The following is a 26,849-nucleotide window of genomic DNA, read 5'->3' on the forward strand; positions in this document are numbered from 1 at the left end:
CACTCGAGTATGGGGTCAAGGAGGGCAGTGAGTTGCCCTCCAGGACAAACAGTGCTGGACAACTGCGGCTGCAGCCACTGGGTGGGTGGGCGCTGCAGCCACTGCCAAGTCCTGCCGCCTGCTCGCTAAGGACCTATTTGAATAAAGAAAATCAAAACAAGAAAATCAAAATCAAAACAAGAAAATCAAAATAAGAAAACAAAATACATGAAATTGATTTCACAGGTAGTTTTATTGAAGCACTAGACACCCATTAGCTCACAAGTCCAGGTTGCCTTCATGCAAACAGCACACCTGAGATGTTGCGACGGACACCACATGGGCTTAAAGATGAAGCAGTTACTACCTGCATCCCAGAAAGTCTGCTGATGCTTTCTTTAAACAAAAGAATCAGCCCTTTTTGATGAAATGTCAAAGCAGTTTCATTTCAGCTCAATGTGGGCTTCACAGGTACATTAGCTATGGGCCTTGCACTGTGTCCACCTTTGTATGTAGTGTAAACCAAGCTCACAGCATTGTGTCATAGGACCTATGGGGTGACAAACTGACAAAATCCGTTCCCATGAGTCATACATAAGTTAAAGGGCAGAGAGACTGTGGTACAGGAATAGAGCACATGGACAGCTTGACCCAACGCACAGGTCAAACATCAGCATCAGGACAAACGCCACATCAGGAGAGAAAAATGCAAAACCGGGGACACATTCAAATGCCCAGCTGGTGACAATGACACAGGCTCACTGCGGTCCTCATACCAGTCTCCAGAGGGTCACGCACCTGATGTCATTCATGTGGTGAGAGCCACCACGGCACTTACTATCAGGATGCTGAGGATGGCAAGAGATCAGCAGCCTGCCAGCACTCTCCTGAGGCCCAGCATCTGAGCATCAGAACGTCCATCCCCCTCGCGTCTTCCCCCAGGGTCCAAAATGTAAGGCCAAGAGAGTGCACCCGGAGTGGGGCAGACAGTGAGAGGTGAAGTCAGACAGCGGGGTGGGGACGCGAGGCGGGTAAAGTTACATCACTGTGGGCAGCTGATCTGAGTTAGAACTTGTGCTCCTGTGTGTGGGAGGGGTGTTGTAGGAGTGGAGTTATTGTACATGCGATGTGGGAGCAGAGGGAGGAATTAGTGTACCTGGGAAGGAGCAATGGGAGGTGGAGGTGAGTATTTGGGTGGGAAGTGGGTAGGCTGGGGAGTTCTCGGTTTCATCAGGGTCTGGGCATTTTCCCCTAGCTGGGGACTACCAACCAGCTGGTTTAAACAGGTAGGTGTCTGTGCTTTGCCTTCCAGTCACCAACTCAGTTTGGCAGGTAGATTTTCTGCTACTGGAAGGCTTTAAAGTATAAAAAGTTAAATGGGGGGCCAAGGTAAAAAAAATAGCACATGATCCTTAATTACTGGCAGGAGAGAAAAGGTAGGAGAATAAGCCTCTAGTGAATGGTACATATTTTGGGTCCCACACACCTTCATGCCCAGTATCAGGTATATGCATGCCCAGGTGACTGAAGAGGAGAGTGAGCCGGAGAGCTCAGGGCTCGCTCACAGAGCTCAGGGCTCGCTCACAGAGGGATCACTAGCAGAGTCCTGGTCCCCACTTCCAGAGGCCTGTCAGCATCTGAGGTGTGTGCAGTCCGGAGCCCTGTGGGCGCTGGGTGGTGCCTGCCTTCAGTACAAGCAGGTATCAGACAGCTGCTTGCGGCTGAGTGGGGCCAGGCACAGTGCCCTGCTGGGCGGGGCAGGCTGTTTTCAATCCCCTGTTCAGAGCTCTGCAGAGCTGGATGTAGAGGAGCAGGTGCGATAGCGTAAGTCACTTGGCCTATGGCTTCCACCTGCCTGCTCATTAGAAACATGTGGGGACATGTATACCCCAGATTCTGACTGAGGGGCTGGGGGTCAGTGCACATGTGTAAACATGCATGTATCTTCTGAGTCCCTGGTTGAGCCCAGCGTGTGTGTGCGTGTGGTGTGAGTCCCTGCATAAACCCAGTGTGTGTGTATACATATTTTCTGAGTTCTAGGGGAGCCCAGTGTGTGCATGTGCATGTGCACATGTATTTTCCGAGTCCCTGGGGAGCCCAGGCTGAGTATGTAGATGTATTTTCTGAATCCCCGGGAGCCTGGCCTATGTGTGTACATTTTCAGAGTCTCTGGGAGCCAAGTGCAACCGTGGTGAGAACTATGCCCTCATGGGCTGCCGGGAGAAGCTGGAGCGTCGGGCATAGCCTACCCCCGCACTAGGCCTATGCCCAGGGCACGAGCTGCCTTCCCTCCAGTGTCACTCCCAGGTCTGTGAGGGCTTGATCCAGGTGCCACCGCCTCCGGGCAGTGAGAGCTTTCAGTAGCTGCCCCTGTCAACACATCTATGCCTCTGTGTGCCCCCGCCCCCTCCCCAGCATCAAGCATGGGGCTCAGAACCCCTCAAGAACCCCACCACGTGGTGTGTGGGAAAGGCCAGGAACAAGTGCTTGTGTGCCTGCGTCAGAGTAAGGACCTTGGAGGCCAGTAAGTACAAACCGAATAAGACACAGAGACTAGGACTTTAATTTACTGGGAAGACCCTCAGGGAAGTTACTTCTGGAAGGGTAACTTCCCATGTTTTCCGGGAATGGTCAGCTTCCATGAGGCTGAGCATCCCTGGGCAACCCAAAACCCACACCCACCGACTGGGAACCTCGGAATGTGGCCTTATGTGGAAGTGAGGTATCTGCAGACATCATCCAGGTAAGGACAGAGATGTGATGACCCTGGATTAGGGGGCCCTGAATCTAACATAGGTGTCCCTATAGAGAAGGGGAGGGGAAATGTGAGACACAGACATGGGAGCCTGGCACATAAGGACAGAAGGAGCAATGGGGTAATGTGGCCACAACCCAGGGGAGCCTGGAGCACCAGCAGCTGTGAGGCAGGAGGGACTTTCCCCTGGAGCCTCCGAGGGAGCGTGGCTCTGTGATACCCTAATCTCAGACTTCTGGCTCCAGACCTGGCTCACACTGCTATTGTTGCCTCCATCTGCGGTACTCTGTTCAGGCAGGCCCAAAATGCAGCACTGCACCTGCACACTCAGCCTTACCCAGAACTCGGGGCACAAGTGGGCAGCGTGGGCCTACAAGAGTGAGGGGGAGGGGAAGACACCTCAAAGTGACACCCCCTTGGGCACAACCCTCCAGGATGCTGTTTCAAAGCAGTCCGGGGCTACCTGTTGTGAGAAGGGAAGGGGGTCCCCCACTTCTCCACTTTCCCCTGAGGGGCCCTCTCAGGGAGCCAAAACCAAACAAAAAAAGCAATGTCAATGTGTATCTTCAAAAAATACTCTAACACTAGCATTTCTCTTGTTTCTCAATAGAAATGTGGCAGTAAAAGCACATCAACACTTTTTTTTTAACAGGCACAGTATGTACTATTTTCACATTTGGCTAAAAACTCGCAGTGAAATAATTATTTCCGGTGTTTATATGATGACTTCAAGGTGTGCTAAACTCTCAGCTTCAGTTAGAAAATTACCATAGAACCAAAAGGAAACCGGCCTGTCCCCCAGAGAAAACCAGAACGAGTGCAGGCGGTGGGTGTGCGCTGAGCGGCCTGCGTAAGAAGCAGGCTCGGACTGGCAGTGGCCCTAGTGGCCCTGGGGAGGGCCTTCTGCCCACACGGGATGCGCCTGCAGCGTTTAGGTGGGCAGAGTTAGCGGATTCTTTCATAAGGATGCAAGCCTTCCTTTTATGCTTAGCCAGAATGGAGAAAGGATGAAAATACAGCTACTTATGATGCCAGAGACCTGGGGTGGGGACATGCGCGGGGTGCAGCCTACCCTCTGAACGACGAGCTGTCATGTGCTGTGGGTGGCTGGGTGGGGCTGAGCCCGTGTTCGAGGTGTGGGTGCTCCTGACACCTGGCAGCCCGTGGGGGCCTTGAGGGGATGCTGCTCGCTGTCTACAGCCAGAACTGCTTCCCACAGCTGCACCTCAGCTTCCCATGTGCCGCTGCCACTGCCTTTGCAGCAGCCTTTGGTCCCAAGGCAGCCACACCCCCTGGGCCAGGGAGTGATATCCCAGGGTCTTCCCCTAAAGGAAGCATGCAGGGGTTGAGGACGACGTACCATACTGAGAGAAGGGATTCTCGTTAAAAGCAGTCACCTTGGTGCTTTCTTGTCCTTCTAGGTCAGTTTTTTCATTCGGCGATTCTGCTTGTCGATGGTTAAGGTCGTCCGGTCCACAGCGGCAGCGATGCCATCCAGGGCCTCGTCCTGTCTCTCCAGCTCCATCTCTGCATCCAAGGCGAGGCCTTTCAACTTCCTCAGGATCTGCGGGACAAGCACAAAGGAGGACAGGCCACCTTTCTTAAACTCTCAAAAACAGACAACACATCTTCCCATCATTTTTATAATACCAAAGGAATTCTGAGTCAGAGGGGCTATGCTCTGTCCCCACGATGGAGCCCAGAGTCAGAGCCTGGGAGGGCTGTCGGAGACGACGGCTTGGCCCGGCCCTGCTCCAGGCCACAGGCGGCAGGCTGACCACGAGTCCCTGCTGTTCCAACCCACGCTCGCTTGTCACCGATGCCTTACCACATCCATGAGGAATTCCCGCCGCAGCAGCGGGGCGGCTGGCACAAGATAACATGAGATCTGGGGCCAACAACTGGGATCCGGTTCCAGCTCCTGCCCAATCGGTGGTTCATTACCTGCCTGCACCCAACTATCGTACTGCAGGCTGAAGCTCGAAAACAATATTTAAAAACAAAAGCAAAACCTTATTCTTATCTGTATGGTTGAAATATTTCACACACAAATACAAAAGGCAGAACAAAGCCCAGCACAAATAACCCATGTCTCGCCGCATAGCCCCCTGGGACCAGGAAAAGTGGGGGATCTGCGGCTCCAGGAGGCAGGGAAGGGATCGGCTATGGACACACGGAGGGTACAGAAATGCCACAAACTGCAGCAATGCCACAGGGAAGCCGGTGGGCACCCTCGGGGTGGAGGCTGCTCTACAGCTGCCAAGTGGAGGAAGCCACCAGGCCGGACGGCAGCCCCTCCCCCACACTGTGACTCATGCTATCCTTCATATAGTTTTATAAACCAGTAAGAGCAGCCGTTTTATGACAAGTCTACAGAGACTAATTGCATTGTGAAATGTACTTTAACTACATTCTTACCGAGCCTGGGTTGAAAAATTTAATATCCTCAAGCTGACAAAAGGAATGGTTTTAAGAGAAATCTTAATGATCAACTACTTGCAATAAATGTTAATGCCTCTTTTAGGGAAAGTTTCAGACCACTGGTTAGGTCGAAAGGCAGGAACTACAGAATGTGAATCACCATGAGGGTCCCCGGAGCCTCACTACTCACCCCCAGGGGACCAGCCCGCCTGCAGATCTGTGCAAAGTCCCTTGTCACAAGAGGATGAATGTCAGCAGTGAGTGAGCAGCCTGGGCAACTGCCCCAGAGGACCCCAAATCTAATCTATTGATAACCTACCGTGCCCCACAATGATGTCACCCCTAGGTCCCACCAGGTGGCCCAGGACTGTGCTACCACCCGAGAGAGCCAAGTGGACTGTACCTGTGTGGTGTCATAGGCTGGACAGCGCTGGGTGGTCAGGTGGCAACTCTGCACACAGAATCAAGAGGGATGCCTGACCACCTGGCCGCCACCCGCTGCGGGAGCTGCCTCGTCTGATTAACAAGAAACAGAATAAAGGTGGGATGATGGCCAGAAGGGTAAGATCGGCCCCTCCCAGGAACGACGAGGCTCACATGAGATCACAAATGTGAACAAGCTGTGAAAACTGTAAAGTGCTATGTGAGGTGCTGGCGCCAAGTCTCAGAGCACTCGGTCTGAGGGGCCCAGCGCCACCCCAATCTGTGGAGGGGACAGAGATGAGAACTGAGGTCAGCCACGCACAGTCACACGCAGGTTAATGGCAGACGCAGAACTTGGCCCACGTCTCTCTCCAAGCAGTGTCATCACTGGATTGTCGTCATGAGACACGAGTAAATTGTGTGGCTCAGACGCCACCTTTCTGCACCCTCTGGGAGCTGGTGGAAACTCCATCGGTTGAGTCACTTGAAAAACTGGACGGCGCTCTGGAAAGTACACCGTGGGGTCAGTCGACTCTGGAGGGGCTGGCTGGATGACCTAACACAGGAGGTCTTTTCCACCTCTCGTTCCTATGATCTCACATGGCTGGGGCCCAAACGGGAGAATAAAAGTCAGCGCTTACAACACATTAGGCAGGTCCATCTGTGCCACTTGCTCCGGTCAGCCAGCCCCTCATAACTTACGTCCACTTTCAGTGTGACAATAAAGCCATTCCACCAGGAACGCACACAAAACGTCCCTCGAAGACTGGCCTTTGCCACACACCTGCACCCCATCTGACACCGACACCCCCAAGGTCTCTCTCCTGCATTGAATGGTCAGGTTGCACAGACCCCTTTGGCTTTCTGCAACCTCTATGTCCTTGTCAGTCACGTCAAAATGTGGTCAAGTTCATTACCAGTTGAACTCTTTCAGGAGCAACAGGCCCTGACTGTAAAGTCAGCCTCATGCTGTGCTGTTGGCAGATTCGGACCCTCAGCAGGCAGCAGCTATCCCTCAGCACAGAGCAGGAAACAGGACTTGGAGAAGTAAAGTCCCCCCAAATCCAAATCCAGACCACGGCCTGTTGGGTGAGCGCTGTTGGTGGTGTCATGGCGCCTCCCATATACTTCCTTCAATCCCAACATCCACACTCATGCAGAAAAGCAAAACTGGGGTTAAAGTGTGTACACACACTTTATTGTTTCCTTATCCCCTTGTCATCCTAAATGAGGTTGAGTCACAGGCCCCCTATAAGGTGCCCTGATTGCTCTTTCTCTCAATCCTCAAACTCGCTCTGCTTCACACACAGGCCGGAGCGGGGTGGGGTGACTTGCCTGATGCATGCAGGGTGCATCTCCCAGTGTGGCCCTGACACGACCGGCCCGTCACAAAGATAACAGATGTCACAGCACGATGACTCAGAAGTCACGTCACCAGGACCCTGAGATGAATCACAAACATCTCTTAAAAAACAGCAAAAAGGCCACCACCAGGGATTGGCAGGCCATTCACACACCAAGGAAGGCTGGGACCCAGAGCTGTGCTGGCTCATGGAGCCCTCAGCGACTGTGGCAAGACAGCCAGTGTAAGGTGAGCCACACTTGTAATTTAAAATTCTCTAACACTCGCATTTTAAAAATGATAAGTATAATTAATTTTAATATCAATTTTAATATATTTTATTTAACCTAATCAACCCCAGATAGTACCATTTCACCATGAAATCAATATTAACAATTAGATATTTTATGTTATTTTTTTATATAAAGTCCTAGCAAGCTTGTGTGAATACTATACTCACAACACATCTCAACTTGGACCAGCCACGATGGCTAATGGTTACTACGCCACACAGCACAGGACCCCATTGCCACACGACAGCACTCTCACCAAGCACTCCCACTTTCCATGACAGTCTCTGCATGTCCTACACGTCCATCAACCATCTTCCTCCACATGCCAGAGCTTCTACCAAGAGCCACTTTCTGTGACAGTCCCTCAGTCTACAGCTGAACAGTGGCAAGAGCAAGAATACCTACATTCCTGAGTCTATGTTTAATAAGCACATACAACTTATTTTGTAAGCAAAAAATAGCTGGCATGCCCACAGAAGCTGAGCATTTTTCTGAGTTGGTAGTCCAAACAAGGGTGGCTCCTACTGAATATTTCGATCTGGGAAAAGTATCTCCGAGAGGACGGCCTGAACGACAGCACTCACTCCACGCAGCCTGCTGAGACCCTTGGCTGGTCTGCCAAAAGTGTACTTGAATTAATTCTGCAAAAATTAAGAGAGATCTTTACACCTACTAAGAGAGATCTTTATAGCTACTAAGTGTGCAAAGACTATTACTGAGTAAACCTACAAACTACTAGGACCTCAGAATACTGGTACCGTGTCTTTTTCCTTTAAGAAAGGGATTGAAGCAATTAAAGGCATCGTGTGCATTCCATAGAACATGGGACGGAAAGAATGGAGAATATGAAGTCTAGCCAAACCTTAAAAACAGTTGTTACTTCTGTGGCCCAGGATGACAAGCTGTCTAGTCATCAACAGATGACGCTGCCAGCCTCTGAAATATCAACCGGCCTCTCAGATGAGCCCTCACTGGGCTCTGCGTCAAAGACCAGGCTCTAAGTGGACTCCTCACCAAGTCCCCGCTACTCTGACGGATAAGCCCAGCAGCCTTTTTTCCAGCCACATTCATACCTACACAGAAACTACCTGATTAAAAGTACATTGAGTTTCATAAGAAACTAACTTTTATGAACTCCAAAGAAATAAAGAAATATACAGTGTACTCGGCACAAGCAAGGCATGGAAGCACATGTGCTGGGGCCACTCGGGCAGAGGACCCTGGGAATGCGCAGTGCCTTTCTGCTCAGAGGGTCATAGGCGGCCCCCAAAACCAGCGCAGGAGGCTCGGTCCCACAAGCAGATGCTGGGCCCCCTCACCAGCATCAGTGACTGGGAAGGGGGCAGCCAAGATAACACAGGTGGGAAGTGGGAGGCACCACATGGTCCCCAGGACAGAGCAGATGCTACTGGAAGCAGAAGAACCTCTACCTTGGCCACACACTCTGGCACCTGCACCCCCCACACCACAGATCTCAGGACAGTGGTACTAGCACCACCCGAGTCACCACAGGAGTGCATATGGAGACATTTTAGCCTTCCGACCACTTCCATTTTGTTTATAAAAACAGGAAATAAATTATGGAAAAATATCTCATCCACTAGAGTGGGTCCACTTACCAAAACAGACGTGTTTAATGTTTCTTGCCTCACTTGAGCCAGGAGGGGACCCCAAGCTCTATGGTGAGCTATGCCGCCAAGGGGGCTTTGAAATGTCTGTGTCACTGCAGCAAGGGAAGAACACAGTACACAGAAAGACAGACCTTGATGCTTCCAAGATGTCTATAAAATTCTAGTTGTTGTCTCAACTTATAGTCAGAAAAAAGAAAATGTTTCGCTCCACCTCATGATAAAACTCAGGATTCAGTCTTACTATATTAATATTAAGCACCTCCAGTGAGTTTAGTATTAGCTAGACTGTCTGCCCTCACCTTGTTATTAAGCTGACTCACTGCAAAACTGTGAATTTTCTTGCAGTGAGAAATTAGCAACCATTTAAGAACAGAGCTGGGATAAATCAAGCTGTCTGCAACTCTAAATAGTTCTGCCATTTGAGGCCGTTAACATGCTATAGAGAAGGTAAAGAGAGAAAAATTGGCTTCCAGCACAGCCAAAGCTCTGGAGGCTGTAAAGAACATTCTAGGCTACAATCTGTCACATTCAGCACTCAAAGACCACCCCCACGTCTTACCCATCCCCTCTGCCGCATTCCTGAGGCCCTGGCACAGGTTTCTCTCCTAGGGGCCCCGATGTGCCCCTCCTCACGCTCCCTCTCAGCAAAAGGCACAGGAGCTAAGCACAAACCCATCTGGTGCACCAGGGCTGCGTGCACACAGCAGGGACCTGTCAGCCTGCAATTACAAATGGCCTCTGCAACTCAAGGTTCAGACAGGGAAAGCACAGGCAAGCACCTCCTAGGACCAGAGGGGCTCCTGGGAGCCAACCTGCCCTCAGACCCTAAACAGGGCTTCCCATAACAAGAACCAGGTTTTGAAGAGGGCAAAGAATCCCCATTAAGTGAGACACCCAATTAGTTATAGGGTCTTTTACCCTGGAAGTTGGTGCCTCAGTGGGTAATCCCCAGAGCATGAGACAAACAGAAAATGCACCAAGTATGTGGTGCATTGTGAGCTGGCTTCCAGCACAGCCAAAGCTCTGGAGGCTATTGACAGGGTCACAGCCCGTCGAAGCCCACTGACTGACACGTATGTCTAGAGCTCACTAATGTGCCAGCACCCTGCCCAGCGTGCAGGCCTCCTCCTCGCCTCACTCCCACGTGTGCTTTGAGGGGGGACCCTGTCCTGCAAAACATAACAGAAACACTGGGAAACGGGCAGCTTGCTGAAGCCACGGCTAACATGGCAAAGACACTCACCAGCCACCTGAAGCCAAGCTTCCAACAACCAGTTCACAGATCTCTTGTTAGACGGGATGGACAGACATGTGCTGCCGAGGCCATGTGGCTGAGCAGCCTCCCTGACACCGGCTCATATATTTAGTCCAATTCTACACTTCAAACCATAGAAACCGGCTTCCCAGCCTGAACCAAAAACCACCCAATACCTGCTATTTTAAAAAGTTAATAACGTGATGTCAATAATAGGTAGGACATCCAGACAGGAGGCTGATAAGGAAACAAAAGACCTGAACAACACCCCCATTACTGGACCTAACATGAATATAGAACACTCTGCCCCAATCAGCAAAGCAAACGTCCCTCTCAGACACACAGAGCACCTCCAGGACAGACCACATGGTAGGCCACAAAACAGACCTCGGACACAGAAAGTTCATAGAAAGTACCTTCTCTGGCCACAGTGGAATAAAACTAGAAATCTGGAAAACTAGAAAATTCAAAATACATATAAATGAACACATTTAACCAATGGGTCAAAGAGGGAAATAAGTAAAATTCTTTGAGACAAATAAATCCAAAACACAACATACTAAAATACTAGCAAACTGAATCCAGGGATTTTTTTCCCAGAATACAAACGGGGTTCAACGTAAAAAAATCAATTGATGTAATAAACCACATTATTAGAACAAGGAAAAAACACATAATCATCTCAACTGATACAGAAAAAACACTGACAAATTTCAATACCCAATATCCTTTCGTGACAAAATTTTTCAGAGAACTAGGAATAGAACTCTATGAACCTCAGTAAAAACTGGATACCCAATGCTCATTGAAGCCACCTGGTAACAGGCTGATGTGCCAAGAGGGTGATGTGCTAATTTCACTCTGGGGGTGGAGGGGGCACGCTCTGCATGTGAGACCCTCCTAGACCTCGACCCATGTATCTATCTCTTCGTTTGGCTATTCCTTTGTGATCATGACCAGAGTGCCCGCCTGCGCTCTGTGAGTCACCTTCAAGAACTATCAAACCTGAGAAGGGTCAGGGGAACCCCCCAGATTTGTAGCCAGTTGGTCAGAAGTGCATGTGGCCTAGGGACTAGGTGCTTTAACTTGTGGGGTCTATGCTAACAACGAGTGGTTAGTGCCAGAATTGAACTGCAGTAGGCCAGCTGCACTTGGTGTCAGAATTATACCAAAGGACATTATCAAAAAAGTCAAAAGACAACCTACGGAATGGGACATTTATTTGCAAATCAGAAATCTGTTAACAAGTTTAATATCTAGAATACATAAAGAACTCCTACAACTTAAACAAAAAGACAAACAACCAATTAACAAACAGGAAAAGAACCTGAATAGACGTTCCTTCAAAAAAGACATACAAACAGCTGGCCAATAAGCCCGTGAAAAGATGGAAGACATCATTAGTCATCAGGGACATGCAAGCTGAAACCACAATGAGACAGAGTCCTTCACAACTACCAGGATGTAGCTATAATCATTTAAAACATTTCAAAAGGGAAAATAAGTGCTGGTGAGGATGTGGAAAAACTGGAATCTTCATATATTGCTGGTGGGAATATAAAATGGTACAGCCTCTATGGAAAACAGGCAGTTCATCAAAAAGCAAATTCCACTCCTAGAAATATGTCCAAGAGCTGAAAGCAGGACACAAACAGACATGGTACGTCTGGTGGCATATTCACGAGCCAGAAGGTAAAAGTAACCTGATGTCCATCAACACATAAATGGATAAACAAAATGTGGTCTGTCCACGTAACAGAATATTATTCATCCCTCAAAAGAAAAGAAGTACCGATTCATACTACAGAATGGATCAGCCTTGAAAACATGCTAAGTGAAGAAAGCCAGACACGAAGGACCAACATATGGTTCCACATAGAGGAGGTCCCTAAAGAGGCAGATTCAGAGACAGAGGAGACCAGAGGTCACCAGGGGCTGGGGGAGGTGGGTGTGTGATTTCTGTCTGGGATGACAGAAGTGCTTTGGAAGCAGATGGTGGTGATCCTTTATACAACATTTGGAATATAATTAATGCCACTGAACGGCACACTTAAAATGGCAACATCAGTATTACATATATTTTACCACAACAAAAAACACGGTTATGGTATATAAGTAATTATATAACCTTCCACAGCGAGGCACAATAAGAAAATAATCAAATGCTTGATTTTACGACTTGAGGTTCACGAAAATGTTGACTAAGAAGACAGGACAATGTTTCCAAGGAGAAAGAGTCATCCTTCCCATCAAAATGCCAGAGCACATTCCCTGTCCCCACTTCCCCACATTCCACCTGCACACTGCCACATGGCTGCTCCAGGAGGTGCTCGCTGCGATGCTGGTAGTTCCTCACCTGGAAGCTCCCTCCCTGCTCACAGTTTCCAGGGCAGTGGAAGGGACAGAACACGTCCCCAGGACTCATGTGCATGGGCATCTGAACCAGAAGGGCAGATGTTCCATCCATGCAGCCCAGGTTTAGCCACGGTGGCTTCTATATGAGGAAAGCCCAGCGCACCTGCACAGCCTTCCCCGTCAGCTATAGGAGACACACAGCCACACGCCTAGACAAGCCCTCCCACCCTGAACCAATGCCACAGACAACATGGGTCTGTGCTAGAGAGGTAACCGGCCAGGGCTGCTTAAGGCCCTCCTGTGCTTGTCCACCCAGAGGGCCCCCAGCCCTCTTCCTAATGCGTCAGCCGTGAAGCGTGGCTTGGCCTGCCACACAACCAGTTTAAGGACACGGCTATCCTGCCTGTCACCACATGACTGTGCACTGACAGTCAACACACTGAACCAGGGATAAGTCATTCACTATTCAGACCTTTATTTGCGGCTGAAGAACACTGGTTACATGTAATTCTCTTACGTAGATCGGATCTATAAGAAATGACTGATTTCTTTTCATGACTATCAGAGGAGATCGACGTTTAGGATGAGTTTCAATAGCAGGGACCAGAGAATAGGGAAAAAAGACCAGGACAGTAGAGTCACTGAAGATGGAACCTATTCAATGGTTTCTAATACAGAAACAAAAGAAAGGACATGAATTTAAGACAGTTTCACACCACGGAGAGAATCACAGCAGCCTTTCTGCCCTCAAATCATTTCAGGAAAGTTCCTGAGAGTGGCAGGTGCAGGGCCCCCTGAAACAGCGCTCACAAATGGGGTGGCAGCGCATGAAGCCTAGCTGGACTCAGCATGACCCGTGGTCCCAGCAGGCTCCACAGGGCGATGCTCTCCTCTGCCAGCCTACCAGCTGTCCCCATTTCCCAGTGACTGAGCGAATGAAGCACCTCAGTTTTTCCTTTAACTCTTAGTGTTTTGTGTTTATTGTTTAAGAAGATACCAGATACAGCAGGCAGACTAAAGCCTTAATGTAACAAACGAGAAAGTTTAAAACCACGACCTTAAGCTTCGTAGGAATCCACACTGCACCCCCTTTACTGGGAATGACAAGGCGTCAGCTCAGGTCCCCTGCGCCAACTGCAGTTTAGTCATCAAGACAGATGCACCTCCACATAGTGACTTTCACGTATCTGCAACAACAGAAGCCACAGCTCCCCAGACATTTAACTTATTCCCACATGCTTGAGCTTCACTATGCAGTTAGATTTCTTGTCTAAGTAGGACACGTGTGATTAACCTCAGAGAGAGCATTTCTTGTGAAACACGGTTCTCCTTACAGGAGGGCGGCTGAGGCAGCGGCTCTTCTCAGCCCACCACAGGGTCATCACTTCCTCCACCCTGAGGCCACGGTAAATGACTCAGGGCGGCCGCTGTTCCCAGCATGGACACCACAGGCTTGCTAAGACTCACTGATGACAGTCAGGACCAGCCACACAGACGCATGTTCTCCAGAGAAGGATGGCGGCCACAGTCCCAGCTGTAGGTGCATGCACCCTGACCTCTGCCATCCCCTGGAGGCCATTTAGGGGCAGGGCCCCTCTCAAATTGCATGGCCACCTCAAAAACGAGCAGATAAAGTTCCAACATTTCCCACCACAAAGCTGTGTTCCTTCTTCAACCTATATACGGTGTGGGGCCCAGGAGAGCATGTCTCTGTCATGACACCATGTGCGCATGTGCGTGTGTGCATGTATGTGGCCCAGATCCCACCCGTCTCAGGCCTGTGCTCTGTCCCCTGCTCTCAGGAGAATGGCACATCAGCCTTTATGGGATGAGGAGGCTCCAGCCCCAGAGCAGACAAGAGCCACGTGTTCTGGAGGCAGTTAGGAAACTGCAGCATTTGCTAGCTAAAGCTAGAAAGCAGCCATTTCTGTGTCATTACAGAGTGACTAATGTAGACAAGGAGGAAAAAATGACAAATCATGTATATTTAAAATATCGCACAGCAAAGATGAACATTTTTTTCCCCAGAAGGAAAGGGCTGAGCTTAAGGAGTCTCTGCCTAGGCAGACATGTAGAAAATGGGCTCACGGCGACGCAGTCTCCCACGTGTCCTGATGGAGCAGGCACCACACCAAGGAACCAGGCTCTCCAAAGGAGGGCCAGGCCTGCTATCGCCTTCGAGCCACAAATGGACCCACAGAGCCCCGGGGCAGAGCACATGCTGCTCACCCCTGGGGAAACTAAGGCAGGAAGATGCAAACTACAAAAATCTCAATTTCAACTCATCGACTGCAAAGGAGAAAGAGAAGATGACGAAGGCAGCTGTGCACAGAGGCGCTTCACTGAGCGCAGTGACGGTGTCACGGGTGCCTGCTGCAGACAGACAGCACGCGCCCCTCGATGGAGTGGCAGAGACACTTGAAGACAGCAGGGAATGCCTCTGTCCTTTTTTAAAGGGAATATGGTATGATGTTGATTTTTTTAAAACAGTTCTTATCATTTAAAGATAAATTATGAACTATTTATGAAATACTGTCTAAGTATTTTCTATTTGCTTCAATATCATGTGAAAAGGAAAAGGAAAAAAGCATCATATTGTCCAGCAACAACACAGGAAGACAAGTTAAAAGTATTTCTATCAAATACTGTTTAAATTTAACTTTCTGGACACAAAGTGCAAGGCTCCTCAGAATCCAGCCAAGCACTTGAGCGATGACAGAGCAGCGCCCTCAACTGGACGTGCACATGTGGAGCGCATGCACACTTACACTGCAGGCTCACAGCACATATACGTATACCACACAGACAGCACATGTATACACATAGCACACACACGTAAACTGCATTCACAGCACACACGACATATGTGCACACAGACTCAGCAAGGCATAGAACACACATGTACACAAGATTCAGCACATGTATATGCACAGCACACACACGCTACAGACTCAGCACATACATGACATATGTGCACACATATTCAGCAAAGGCAAGCATACACATGTACAGAGACCGTATATGCACAGCTTACATATTTATGCAGACTCATAGCATACATATGTACACCAGACAGCACATGTATAAACATAGCACACACATGTACACAGACATAGCACATTTACACACAGGACACACATGTACACATGGACTTAGCACATGCAGAGCTTACACATGTATAAACATGTACAGACAGCGCACACATATTCATAGCCTGCATGTGTGTACAGTCCACATGTGTGCAGAACCCACATGTACACATGTGCATGCATACACACATATGTACAACAGGTGGAAGCACAGGAAGGCGGCGTGTGTCTGCATGCATAGAGCACAAGGACTCGGGATGGGCCCTGCCTTTCTCTCCCTTCTCCAGCTGCAGGGAGCAGAGCAAACAGGGTGTGTGTTCCGGCAGCGCCTGTGGGTGAGAGGCAAGCATAAGCAGAGAGTGTTGTTTTCAGGCAGGAGAGAGAAAGGCATCCTCTGCAGAGGAAGATGAGGTCACTGAATGCATGTTACCTGTCTTAGTTCCTGGGTGTCCCCCTCAGAGATGAGTGGCTCGCTTGTCTGTAGCTGAAGTGGTCTGCCTTCCTGGCCCCCCGAGGGCTCTTGGTGCCTGGAGCAGTCTATCAGCCCGGATGCTGGAATGAAAGCCAACATCAGTGACACCTTCTGGGAGGCGCGCACACACGAGCACTTTACCAAGGCCGACCTAGCTCTCTGGGCTGGAAAAGTGTTCTCACAGGCATCTCAGGGTCCCCGCACTGAGCCTCTGCAGAGCTGGGTGGCTGTGGGGTCTGCTCAAGCCTCGCTGTCTACCCTGGTCCCTGATCCCACACTGAGCGACATGCAACACTGTAACCACGGGGCCTGCTTCTGTAACTGGCTCTCAGTAGAGACAGTGGTCTTTTTCTTTCTGAAGAAAGATTATAGCTTTGGAGTTTCACACACGGTACTTAGTGAACCCTCATGAACCCCACAGGATGCTGTAGATCTGGAGAGTCCAGGGGACAGCCAGTTGGCAGCCAAGCAAAGGTGACTATGGAGCCATGAGGTAGGGCGACTCTGAGAGCGTGGGGCCAGGCGCCACTCAGATCAGGGTTTCTGCTCACACAGGACCTGTGCCCAGGCAATCTCCCCACAGAGTGGCTGGGATGGAGACAGTGCCACTCTGGTGGCTCACGGGCCCTCCCACAGTGTGCTACCTGTCCTTGATTTAAAGAGCTGGCTCTGCTTGCACCCAACACTGCAGGCCCAGATCAGGGCGCTGGGGAGGAACGCAGATGGCAAGAAGCGCATTTGTCTGCAAACCAGCACCAGTTCCTGAGCGAGTTTCTCTGTGTCAGAGGAATGGAGGCACCGCAGCCCCTACATCCTTCCTAGGAGCCACCTGAAGCAACTAATATGTGCCCTGTCAGGTAAGGACAGAAGGCAACCTGTGGGGTAAAACTCACTGGGCCTGAGGGCCCGAGCCCCTCGGGTCACCTCCAGGACACAGTGACTGTGCAAGGACCTCCTTGGTGGGATAGGCCACCACCTCCAGCATGCATACAACCCCCCACCCCATTATTACGTCTTAAAACCATTCTCACAAATTAATGCCCTCTGGGAGCTCCTGGCCTCATCCAGGATAAATGCAGGCTAGAATGAGGACAGAAAGCAGGTTTCTCAGGGTCTTGAGAGGAAAAGGGCTCGGGCCAGATGGAGTAAGCTCAGGACTAGTCAGTGGAGTAAGGCTGCTAGAGGAGACAACCTGTGACACCCCGAGGCCCATCTCTAACTGTGCCCGTGACAGCACATCCTACACAGAGCTGCCACATCCTCACTACACTGTAATGTCTGGAAAGGTCTCACAGGACAAAACATTTCTTGTACACTATGTATTCAGGTGCCTGCTGTTCTCTTCCATTTTTTAGGAAAAAGCTGGTTGCAACCCACTAAACTAATTTCATGACTTGTGCTCTAGACTTGCTAAAGCCCACTAATTCCAACATCCTGGGGGCTTGCTAGTAAGCTCAGAACCTTCCACGCACGCAGCTCAGGGCCACTCAGTCCGTGTGGCCTACTGGGATGTCAAATAATGAGAATCCCATTTCTAAAGCATCGGTCAGCAGCAGAGCGCCGTCAGAGCTGGGCTGGACAGAAGCGTCCTACTAGTTAATATCAGCCTAAGGGAGAGACCAGTTAACACATGACATTAAAACATTATTGGTTATCTCAATGTTTTGAAATATCTCTGAGAAATATTAATTTGGTTCAGTATGAGGTGGTTTTTGTCTTTGAAGTCATTAATTAGCTCAGTTAATCAAAAGCACACATTGTTCAAGCTACAAGGGAACTGACATGATTACACTTTCTAGAAAGGAGGTAACATAGCAGGGGACCTGGTTAGGCTGTAGCGGCACCAGAGGGCAAGCATGAGGCAAGAGTTCCATGGGGTGAGTGAGCCGGCAACAGAGGCCTCAAATTAGGCAGTCAAGAAAGGACTCTCTCAGGAGGGGACAGTCAGCAAACCAACAAAGATAAAAACCAGTGCCAAAACCCTTAACGATGCCAAGCATGGACACTGCTCTGATGAAGAAACGAGCTCTGCGGGCTTCCTCCCACCCCTGTCACCCCAGGGACCATGAGACAACCTGCGAACAAGCTATAAAACCTGACCACCACTCCTAAAATGATCAAGGCCGCCAAAACAATGAGAGTCTGAATAACTGTCACAGTCAATAAGGGCCCAAGGAGAAATGACACCAAAATGTCACATGGGGTTCTGGAACAGTAAAATGTAAGGAAATCCAGATAAAATATGGACTTATGAAAATAACAACATATCCATATAGGTTCATTAGTTATGACAAGGAACGACTCATGTCAGGTGACAAGAGGAGAAACTGGGTGTGGGAGACATGGGAACGCTGAACTATCCTCACAACTTTTCTGCAAGTCTGAAACTTCTAAAATTTGAGTGATTATTTAAAAGATGCTATGCAGAAAAACTGCAATTTGTGAGTGTTCTTCCCTAAGGTGGAAACTGCCCACCTGTGAATCCCAGCCCCCACCCATCCATACTACACATTACCACAGAGGTCTCTGGAAAGTTCTAGATACTCACTCAGGGCAAACAGTGGTCCCCTGTTACTACACTGCCACCTTCTGGCCACACATTTTACCCAAGTCCCTCATCAAGGAGAGGAACCCGTCTCTGAGCTGTAGGTCATGGACTCCACCTCAGCTGTTTCTGGAGATTCTGACGTGGAATAGGAAAGTCAGAGGTGCTGGCAGATACGACACAAAGGGGATGGTGAGAAGTAGGCTCTCATTGCTGGGCTTACACAAGACACTGAGAAGTCTCCAAGAAGTCAGATATCATCTTCCTTACTAAACTCAGCATGCTGGCTTCTTTCAAACATATCACTCCTTGTCACCTGAGCCTCTCCAAACCCACGGCTGTAAGGTGGACCCGCCCCATGAGGCAGGTGGCCTCCCAAACAGAGGAGGGCAAATCTTACTCTGAAACCCTGCTGGGATCTCATCCCAGAGGCTAAAGTTAGCACCAAGATGAAAACCCATCTGTCACCCTGGACATGGCTCAGTTCATTTCACACACATACAATTCATATGTGACAGGCCACAGGTGTTGCCAAGAAGGTATTTGTAGCTGTGGTTGGAGAAGGCCCCAAATCAGTTGACTTTAGGTAATGGAGACTGTCCTAGATAGTGTGGTGGGCCTGGGTCAATCAGTTGAAAGCCTTAAAAGCAATCTGTGGCTTCCCAGAGGAAGAGGAGAACGAAGACATTTGGCCCATGCCCAAGAGGTCCAGCTCACCCTTCCTGACCCTCTGCGGGACTCACACTCACTGAGCTTCCTGCAGCCTGACCACGGCTGCAGAGGCCCTGCACGTGCTTCCTGTTCCTGTCCAGCCCTATATGCCACCTGAATACTCAGGGTCAGAGCTTGCCATTCCACCTTCTAGCAGGCCCAAAAAGCTTGTGCAGTATCACCTCTGTGCCACATGTGGCATGCTCATATCTACCATTTCATTCATTCATTCCACTGTGTGCCGTGTCCTCTCCTCAAAACAACCATGCCTGACACTCCACAGACATGGTAGAGCTCTGTGAGAAGCGCTGTGGGTTTTGTCTGGTTGTTTTCAGGACTGTAGGCGCCTGACACCACTCCTCGCGGCACGGGGTTCTTGATCAGCACAGGTAGAACCAGTGGCTGATGGCACTCTGTCTTGTCCCTCTGGCCAGGGCCTTCTCCTCTGGCTACTGAGGCACCTCCCAGGGGAAAATGCAGTAAAGTGATTTAGTCAAAACCTGGTGTGTCAGAGCAGCTGCCCAGCTGGGCTCGTACACGGCCTTGCCCGAAGGGCCCCTTGGTGATGGTCCACGTTGGCTGGGACAGCCCACCCTTTTCGGCCCTTTTATGGGCCAGCTTTTGAGTCCTGCCTTGAGTGAAGGGTCAAACAAAAACTAGAAGTGCCAAGAAAATAAGTTTTTAAATTAAATTTTTATATTATCATTTCTAACATTCTGGGTCTTATGAGACCAGATCTATCATCAGGTATATTTCTTTTTGCAACTTGAAGCCATCAAGAACAACATCAACACAGACATGGGTGAGGGAGACAAGGTTACATATTGGAACTAAAATCAAACATGAGAAGAAAAAAGGCATTGGAATAGTAATAAACATCTCTCTTTAACAGACATCAAGGAATCAAAGTTAATAAGACTATTACTTGTCAAAAAAATCACATTAAATATAGAAGTAATATCATCTATAATTCTAGTATTAGAAAATATCAGAGTATTTTTTGACTTTGGAATTTCTTAAGCAGGGCTCAAAAACAAACCTCAGGGAGAAAATGGTGGATTTGACCATAGCAAAGTAAAAGATTTGGCAGTAATGGAGGCTGACAGTATAGGAGAACACCAGGAGCCTCTAAAGTCAATAAGGAATGACTGTCTAGAATATATAAGGAGCTTCTACAAATCAGACGAAAACCAAAAAACAAAGACAGCTCAGTAGGGAAACAACAACAACAAAAAAATAGAACGGGCGATCCACAGAGGGGGCCTAGAAGCAAATAAAAAGCATCATATGCTCCGTCTCACAATCTATGAAAGAAATTAAATAAAAATACCATCAAGATGCCACAGGACTCCTGGCAGAACAACAAAACTGAAAAGTCAGATAACACCAAGTTACCCCACGCTAGGGAGGAGGCTGGGCCCCGAGAACCTCACTATGTGTGGACATGTGTCATACCCACATGTTCTGCCACCCACACTGGACCTAACCGGCCACACCCAGGCACACCCTCCACATCCTATGGAGACCTTCAGGGGACACTGCGGCTGCACAGCCAGGGAAAGCAAGGGCTTCCCAACACCTTGCGGATGCAACATAAACCACAAAAACTGTGCTGCATAGTTTTCAAGATTCTGATCCCTAAACACACATCTGGAAGGCGGGCTGGGAAAATCTCGATTAAACGTCATGGGAACGGCAGTGAGGCCGAGTCAGGGGCAGAGGGAACAGAGATCCACTAGACCAGGCACTGCTGGAGCCGGTTAAGACCCTGAAGCGCCGGTTCTCAAATCAAATGGAGAAAAATGTGAAAAAAGCCTAACTCAGACCTTCTCTTTGTCCGAAAGGCTACCCAAACCCCTTTTGACCTATTTAGAAACCTACACAGCTCTTGAATGTGTGAGAAACCTAAGTGACTTGAGAGTCACAGATGGCAAGTACTCAGGAAAATGGTCTGAAATTATATTTATTTCTAAATAAGTGGGCAGTCGCTAGTGAGCTAAAACCAGCAGCTCCTCCAAGCAATGTGCCATGTTGCATGTGTACCATGGGTGTGCCGGGTTTGGCTGGGAGGTCAGGGGCCTGTGCACAGGCTCTTTTGGCAGTCGCTCACCTGTGGGCCAGACAGAGTAGCCTTTCTCTGCTGGGGAAGAGGTTCTAGCACTTCTGAGCATCAAGGCGTCTTCTAAGAACTCGATCTTCTTGCTGAATTGCACTTCCAAAATGGGGATAACCTCTGGCATCTTGGCAGATATCAAGCGAAAAGCTATGTCTGGCTTCCCAATGAACCGCTGGCGGATACTAACTTCATAATGTGTGTGAACCTTAATGTCATCTACATCTTCTTTTTCAAATCTGTGTATGAGCAAAGAATCTGAGCCATGGATTTCCAACCCGGAAACGAGGATGGTGAGCCTTCCTGGTTTAACCTGAGATTCTGTTCTTTGGGAAATGATAGCAGGAATTCTGATCAGTATTCCTTCTTTTCCAAGAGCTTTGGAACCAGACACTGAGAAGCCTCCACTGGGCTTAGTGTCTGCTGGCATCTTCCAAAGCTTGGAGCTAAAGGGCCACCAAGAAGGAGATTCCAGTTCTGTCAGCAACCTAAAAGAGCAAACAAAACACACAAAAAAAGTGGGTCAAATCAATTTTTAATACCTTTTTTTGAAGGCTGTGTTAGCCTTTATAAAGCACTTTATCAGTTTTCTTTTCCACAAACACTCCATGAAGCAGGAAGAGGATGTATTATTCCCATATTTTAGAAAAGAAACCCGCGGCTAAGAGCAGGAGGGCATTTGCCTACAGACACAAAGCTGATCAGCAGTGGACAAAAAAAAACACGCATCTTCTAACTAGAATGTTACTCTTGCCACACCTAACCCTGGGTAATTCTGACTCAAATCCTGATCTCAATCTCTCTAGAGCTCATAAAACTTTTGGCAGTAATCTGTACTGTTCAACACAGTAAGAGGCACATGTGGCTACTGAGCACCTGAAATGTAGCTGATGCAATGAAGAACTGAATTTTAAACTTAATTTTAATGTGACTGGTGGCTACTTCATCGGATAGCACAACTCTAAAGTAACCACTAAAAACACTAACAGAGAGACCTAAAAAATCAATAAAAGAAGAAAAAAATAGAAGCAGAAAAGGGAAAGCAATGGAATAAAGATCAAATAAAATAAACAGAAAACAAGATGGTGGAATTAAACACAACCATATTAGCAATCATACTAAATGAAAATGGACTAAATGCTCTAATCAAAAGGCATATTGTCAGCATACGTAAAGAAATAAGACCCAGCTATATCTTGTTGGCAAGAGACAGAGATATAAGGACACAGATACAGCAAAAGCAAAGAGACTGGAAAAAAACACAGCATGCCAAGGTAAAGGAGTGTTAGCAGAGATAAAAAGAGACCATGCATAATAAGAGGGTCAAGACAGAAACAATACTAAATATGTACATATGTAATAACAGAAATTCAAAATTCATTAAGCAAAAATTGATAAAACTAAAAAGAGAGATAATCACAGAAATTTCAACAAATTTCTATGATTGATACAAGACAAAAATTAGTAAGAATACAGAAATTTTGAACACTATTTAACCAACTTAACCTGACTGATATTTATAGAAACAGCACCCAACTGCTGAATGCACACTCTTTTCAAGTGTATTCAGAACATTCAAAAAAAAGTTGTAACAAGCCTCAATAAATTTCAAGTATTGAGATTATACAGATTATATCCTCTGTCCTCAAAGAATTGAAACGAGAAATCAATAACAAAAAGCTAACTAGAAAATCCTCAAATATTTGGAAATTCAACACAATTCTAAATAAAAGAAATTAGAAAATATATAAAGCGAATGAAACTGAATACGCAGTATACAAAAAGTAGTGAAGTTATGAGAAATTCATTGCTCTCTGCATATATTTGAAAACTTTCTAGAAAGGTTTAAAAATTGGTGATACAAGCTTCTATCTCAAAAAGTTAAAAATTAAAACCAAAGTAAGTAGAAGGAAAAGCAGAAGTCAATAAAAATGAAAACATATGAAAAATATGAAATACTAACAAAGCCAAAAGCTAGCTCTTTGAAATAATTTTAAAAATTAAACCCTTAGAAATGATCAAAAAAAAAATAAAGAAAATGTAATTACTAATACCAGGAATATAAAAAGGAGCATCACCATATGCTCAACTTTACACCAATAAATTAGACAACTTATATGAAATAGACGAAACACCTGAAAAACCCAACGTTCTGAAACTGAGGCAAGAAAAAGTTTAAGAACATGGAGAGCCTTACAAAGAAAGTGAATCTGCAATTAAAGATCTTGCCATAGAAAAAAAAACTGGTCCAGGTGACTTCACTGATAAATTCTGCCAAACATACAAGAAAGAAAGAATAAGAATTGTACACCAACCCTTTCAAATAATAGAGCCAAGAGCGAACGCAGTTCACAAGAACACTCTAAATCCTATTCCAAAGCCCGATAAGGACATTACAAGACAACAAGAATATAGCAATATCCCTCTGTAACACAGATTCAGAATTCCTTATGGAGATATTAGCAAATCAAATCAACAATATACAGAAAATACTATTTCATGATTAAGTGGTATTAATCCCAGGAGACTGAAGTTGGTTTAACACTTGAAAATTAATCACTGTATCTCACTGGCAGACAAACAGAAGGAAAACTGAATGAGCATCGCAAAAGATGCAGAAAAAGAATATGACAAAATTCAACATTTACTGTTGTTAAAACTTCCAGTAAGCTAGAAATAGAAGGAAATTTCCTCAATCTGATAAAGGATATCTATAAAACACCTACAAGTAACAGTATACCTAACGTTGAAAAAAATCAATGTCTTCCTTCTAAGACCAGAAACAAAGTTTAAAAAATGGTGGGGGGTATGTTTCTAAACTATCCAAATTTTGAAGGCATTTCCCAAGGTCTGACCCAATGGCAAAGGGCAGAGGCTGATCAGCGCAGGGTGTTTAAGTGCAACCTCTGGCTAACCAATGGCTGATCACTAAGCTATTCTGATGTAGGGACCAACCAACACGAACTCAGCCAAGCTTAAAAATTAAAACATTAAAAACAAAAATAAAAAGGCTGAGCAGATGACAAATGTTGCACACTACAGTAGAAATACACTTGGCCAAATTAGTCTGAGCAATTTATTAAAATGAACAAACAAAAACAATTCACCGACAGCACCACCCTGTGGTGAAGAGTGAGAATCCCAAATTACAACATTATATTTTTTTTAATGCAGTTTTCTAACAACAACAAAAAAATGAGGTATATAAGGAAACCTAAATGTGACCCATACAAAGGGGGAAATAAAACCAATCAATAGAATCCATCTCTGAGAGTGTTCAGATGTTGGATTTAACAGATAAAGATTTTTAAAAAGTTATAAATGTTAAAAGAATTAAAGGAAACCAGGTTAAGAGGATTAAAGAAAAGCGTGGTGATGATTCATTAAATACAGACTATCAAGATAAAGACAGAATATATTAAAAAAAAATCAAATGGAAATCCTTAAGTTAAAAAGTTACAATAACTCAACAGAGTCCAGAACTAGATGGCTTTACTGGTAAATTCCACCAAATACTTAAAAAAGAATTAATACTAATCTTTATTTAAAAAAAAAAACAAGACCTAGAAGAGGAGGGAGCACTTCCAAACACATTTTACATGGCCAGCATTACCTTGATTACTAAACCCAGACAAGGATACAAGAAATTTTGTTGTCAGATGAACACAGATGCAAAAACCTCAACAAAAATATTAGCAAACCAAATTCAACAAGTGGGATTTATTCCAGGATGGAAAGATAGTTTGCCACCCCAAAACTAAGCAGTATGATATACCGTACTAACAAAATGAAGGATAAAACTCATATGATCATCTCAACAGATGTAGAAAAGCATTTGGCAAAATTTAACATCCATTCATGACAAACTGAAAGCTTTTCCTCTAAGATCAGGAACAAGACAAGGATGTCCAATATCACCACTTTTAGTCAGCATAGTACTGGAAGTCCTAGCCATACCAATCAGGCAAGAAAAAGAAATAAAAGGTATCCAAATTGGAAAGGAAGAAGGTTTCTATTTGCATATGACATGACACTTATATAGAACTCTAAAGACTTCACCAAAAAACTGTGCAGGATACAAAATTAACAGCAAAAATCAGTTGTTTCTATACATTAAAAATGAACTATTAGAAAGACAAATTAAGAAAACAGTCCCATCGGCAATATCATCAAAAATAATAAAATACCTAGGAATAAATTTAACCAAGGAGGTAAAAGACCTGTACACTGAAAACTGTAAGACAGTGATAAAATAAACTGAAGACACAAATAAATGGAAAGATATTCCATGCTCATGAATTGAAAGAATACAGTAGTCCTCCTTTATCCACAATTTCACTTTCTTCAGTTTGTTACCCATGGTCAACCATGTTCAGAAAATATTAAGTGGAAAATTCCAGAAATAAATAATTCATAAGTGTTAAATCGTTTGCCATTCTGAGTAGTGTCATGAAATCTCAAGCCATCCTGCTCTGTCCCACCTGGGACATGAATCATTCCTTTACCCAGGGTACCCGCACCGTGTATGCTACCTTCCTGCCAGTCACTTAGTAGCCACCTAGGTGATGAGACTGACTGTCATGGTTTGCAGTACTTGAGTTCAATGAACTCTTATTTTGCTTAAAAATGGCCCCAAAGCACAAGAGGAATGATGCTGGCAATTCGGATATGCTATAAAGTACTTCCTTTAAGTGAAAAGGTAAAAATTTCAACCTAATAAGAAAAACAATCATATGCTGAGGTTACTAAGAACAGCGGTTAAAACGAATCTTCTATCGGTAAAATTGTAAAGAAGAAAAAAGACCATGCTAGGTTTACTGTCCCACTTCAAACTGTAGAAGTCATGAACACTGTGTGTGTTATAAGTGCTTAGCTAAGGTGGAAAATTTGTGGGTGGAAGATGTGAGCAGAAAACATGTTCTGACTGAAGGCAATGTGTTGCCCCGGAAAGCACTGATCCTATACAAGGACTTAAGAAAGGGATCCCTCAAAATGGTGACACCAATCCATTTACTGCAAGTTAGAGATGGTTACACAGATTCGGGAATAGGTTTGGACTGAAAATGTAAAAATTACTGAAGAAGCTGCTGCCACATTTCCAGCAGAGGTGAAGAAACTTATTGAGGAATGATCCCACCCACAGCAAGTCTTCAAACAGCGATGAAACCGGGCTCTTCTGGAAGAAGATGCCCAACAGAACCTACATTCATAAAAATGCAAAAAAGGAGGGATCAGCATGAGGACAGATTAACTCTGGTACTATGTAGCAGCACTGCAGGACATATGAAAAAGCCAGGCATAGTGTACAGTGCAAAGAACTCGTGGGCTCTAAAAAACAGAAGCAAAAATTATATGCCTGTGTTCTGGCGACGTAATTAGAAAACATGGTGACAGCTATCTTATTTATGGAATGGTTCCACCAATGCATAACGAGAGTATAGTACAATAAGATATTTTGAGAGAGA

At 46.5% G+C, this 26,849-nt stretch overlaps 1 protein-coding gene across 3 annotated transcripts in view; it reads right to left on the reverse strand.

Annotated features, from left to right (window-relative positions):
• Window positions 1–213: 213 nt before the first annotated feature.
• SNAP47 (synaptosome associated protein 47) overlaps window positions 214–26,849 on the reverse strand; it is a 57,639-nt gene continuing 31,003 nt past the window's right edge. Inside the window, exons 3-6 of one of the 3 annotated variants that reach the window (XM_023537715.1) lie at window positions 21,382–21,872; window positions 15,974–16,095; window positions 6,914–7,020; window positions 4,171–4,298 (exon numbers count right to left, since the gene is read on the reverse strand). In XM_023537715.1, coding sequence (XP_023393483.1) covers window positions 4,292–4,298; window positions 6,914–7,020; window positions 15,974–16,095; window positions 21,382–21,872 — 727 coding nt within the window. In that variant the 3' untranslated portion in view covers window positions 4,171–4,291. The other 2 variants (XM_011371947.2, XM_011371946.2) reach the window with 2 other exon arrangements.

Source organism: Pteropus vampyrus, unplaced genomic scaffold (genome assembly GCF_000151845.1).
Source record: "Pteropus vampyrus isolate Shadow unplaced genomic scaffold, Pvam_2.0 Scaffold197, whole genome shotgun sequence".
In the NCBI taxonomy this organism is placed as follows: Eukaryota; Metazoa; Chordata; class Mammalia; order Chiroptera; family Pteropodidae; genus Pteropus; species Pteropus vampyrus.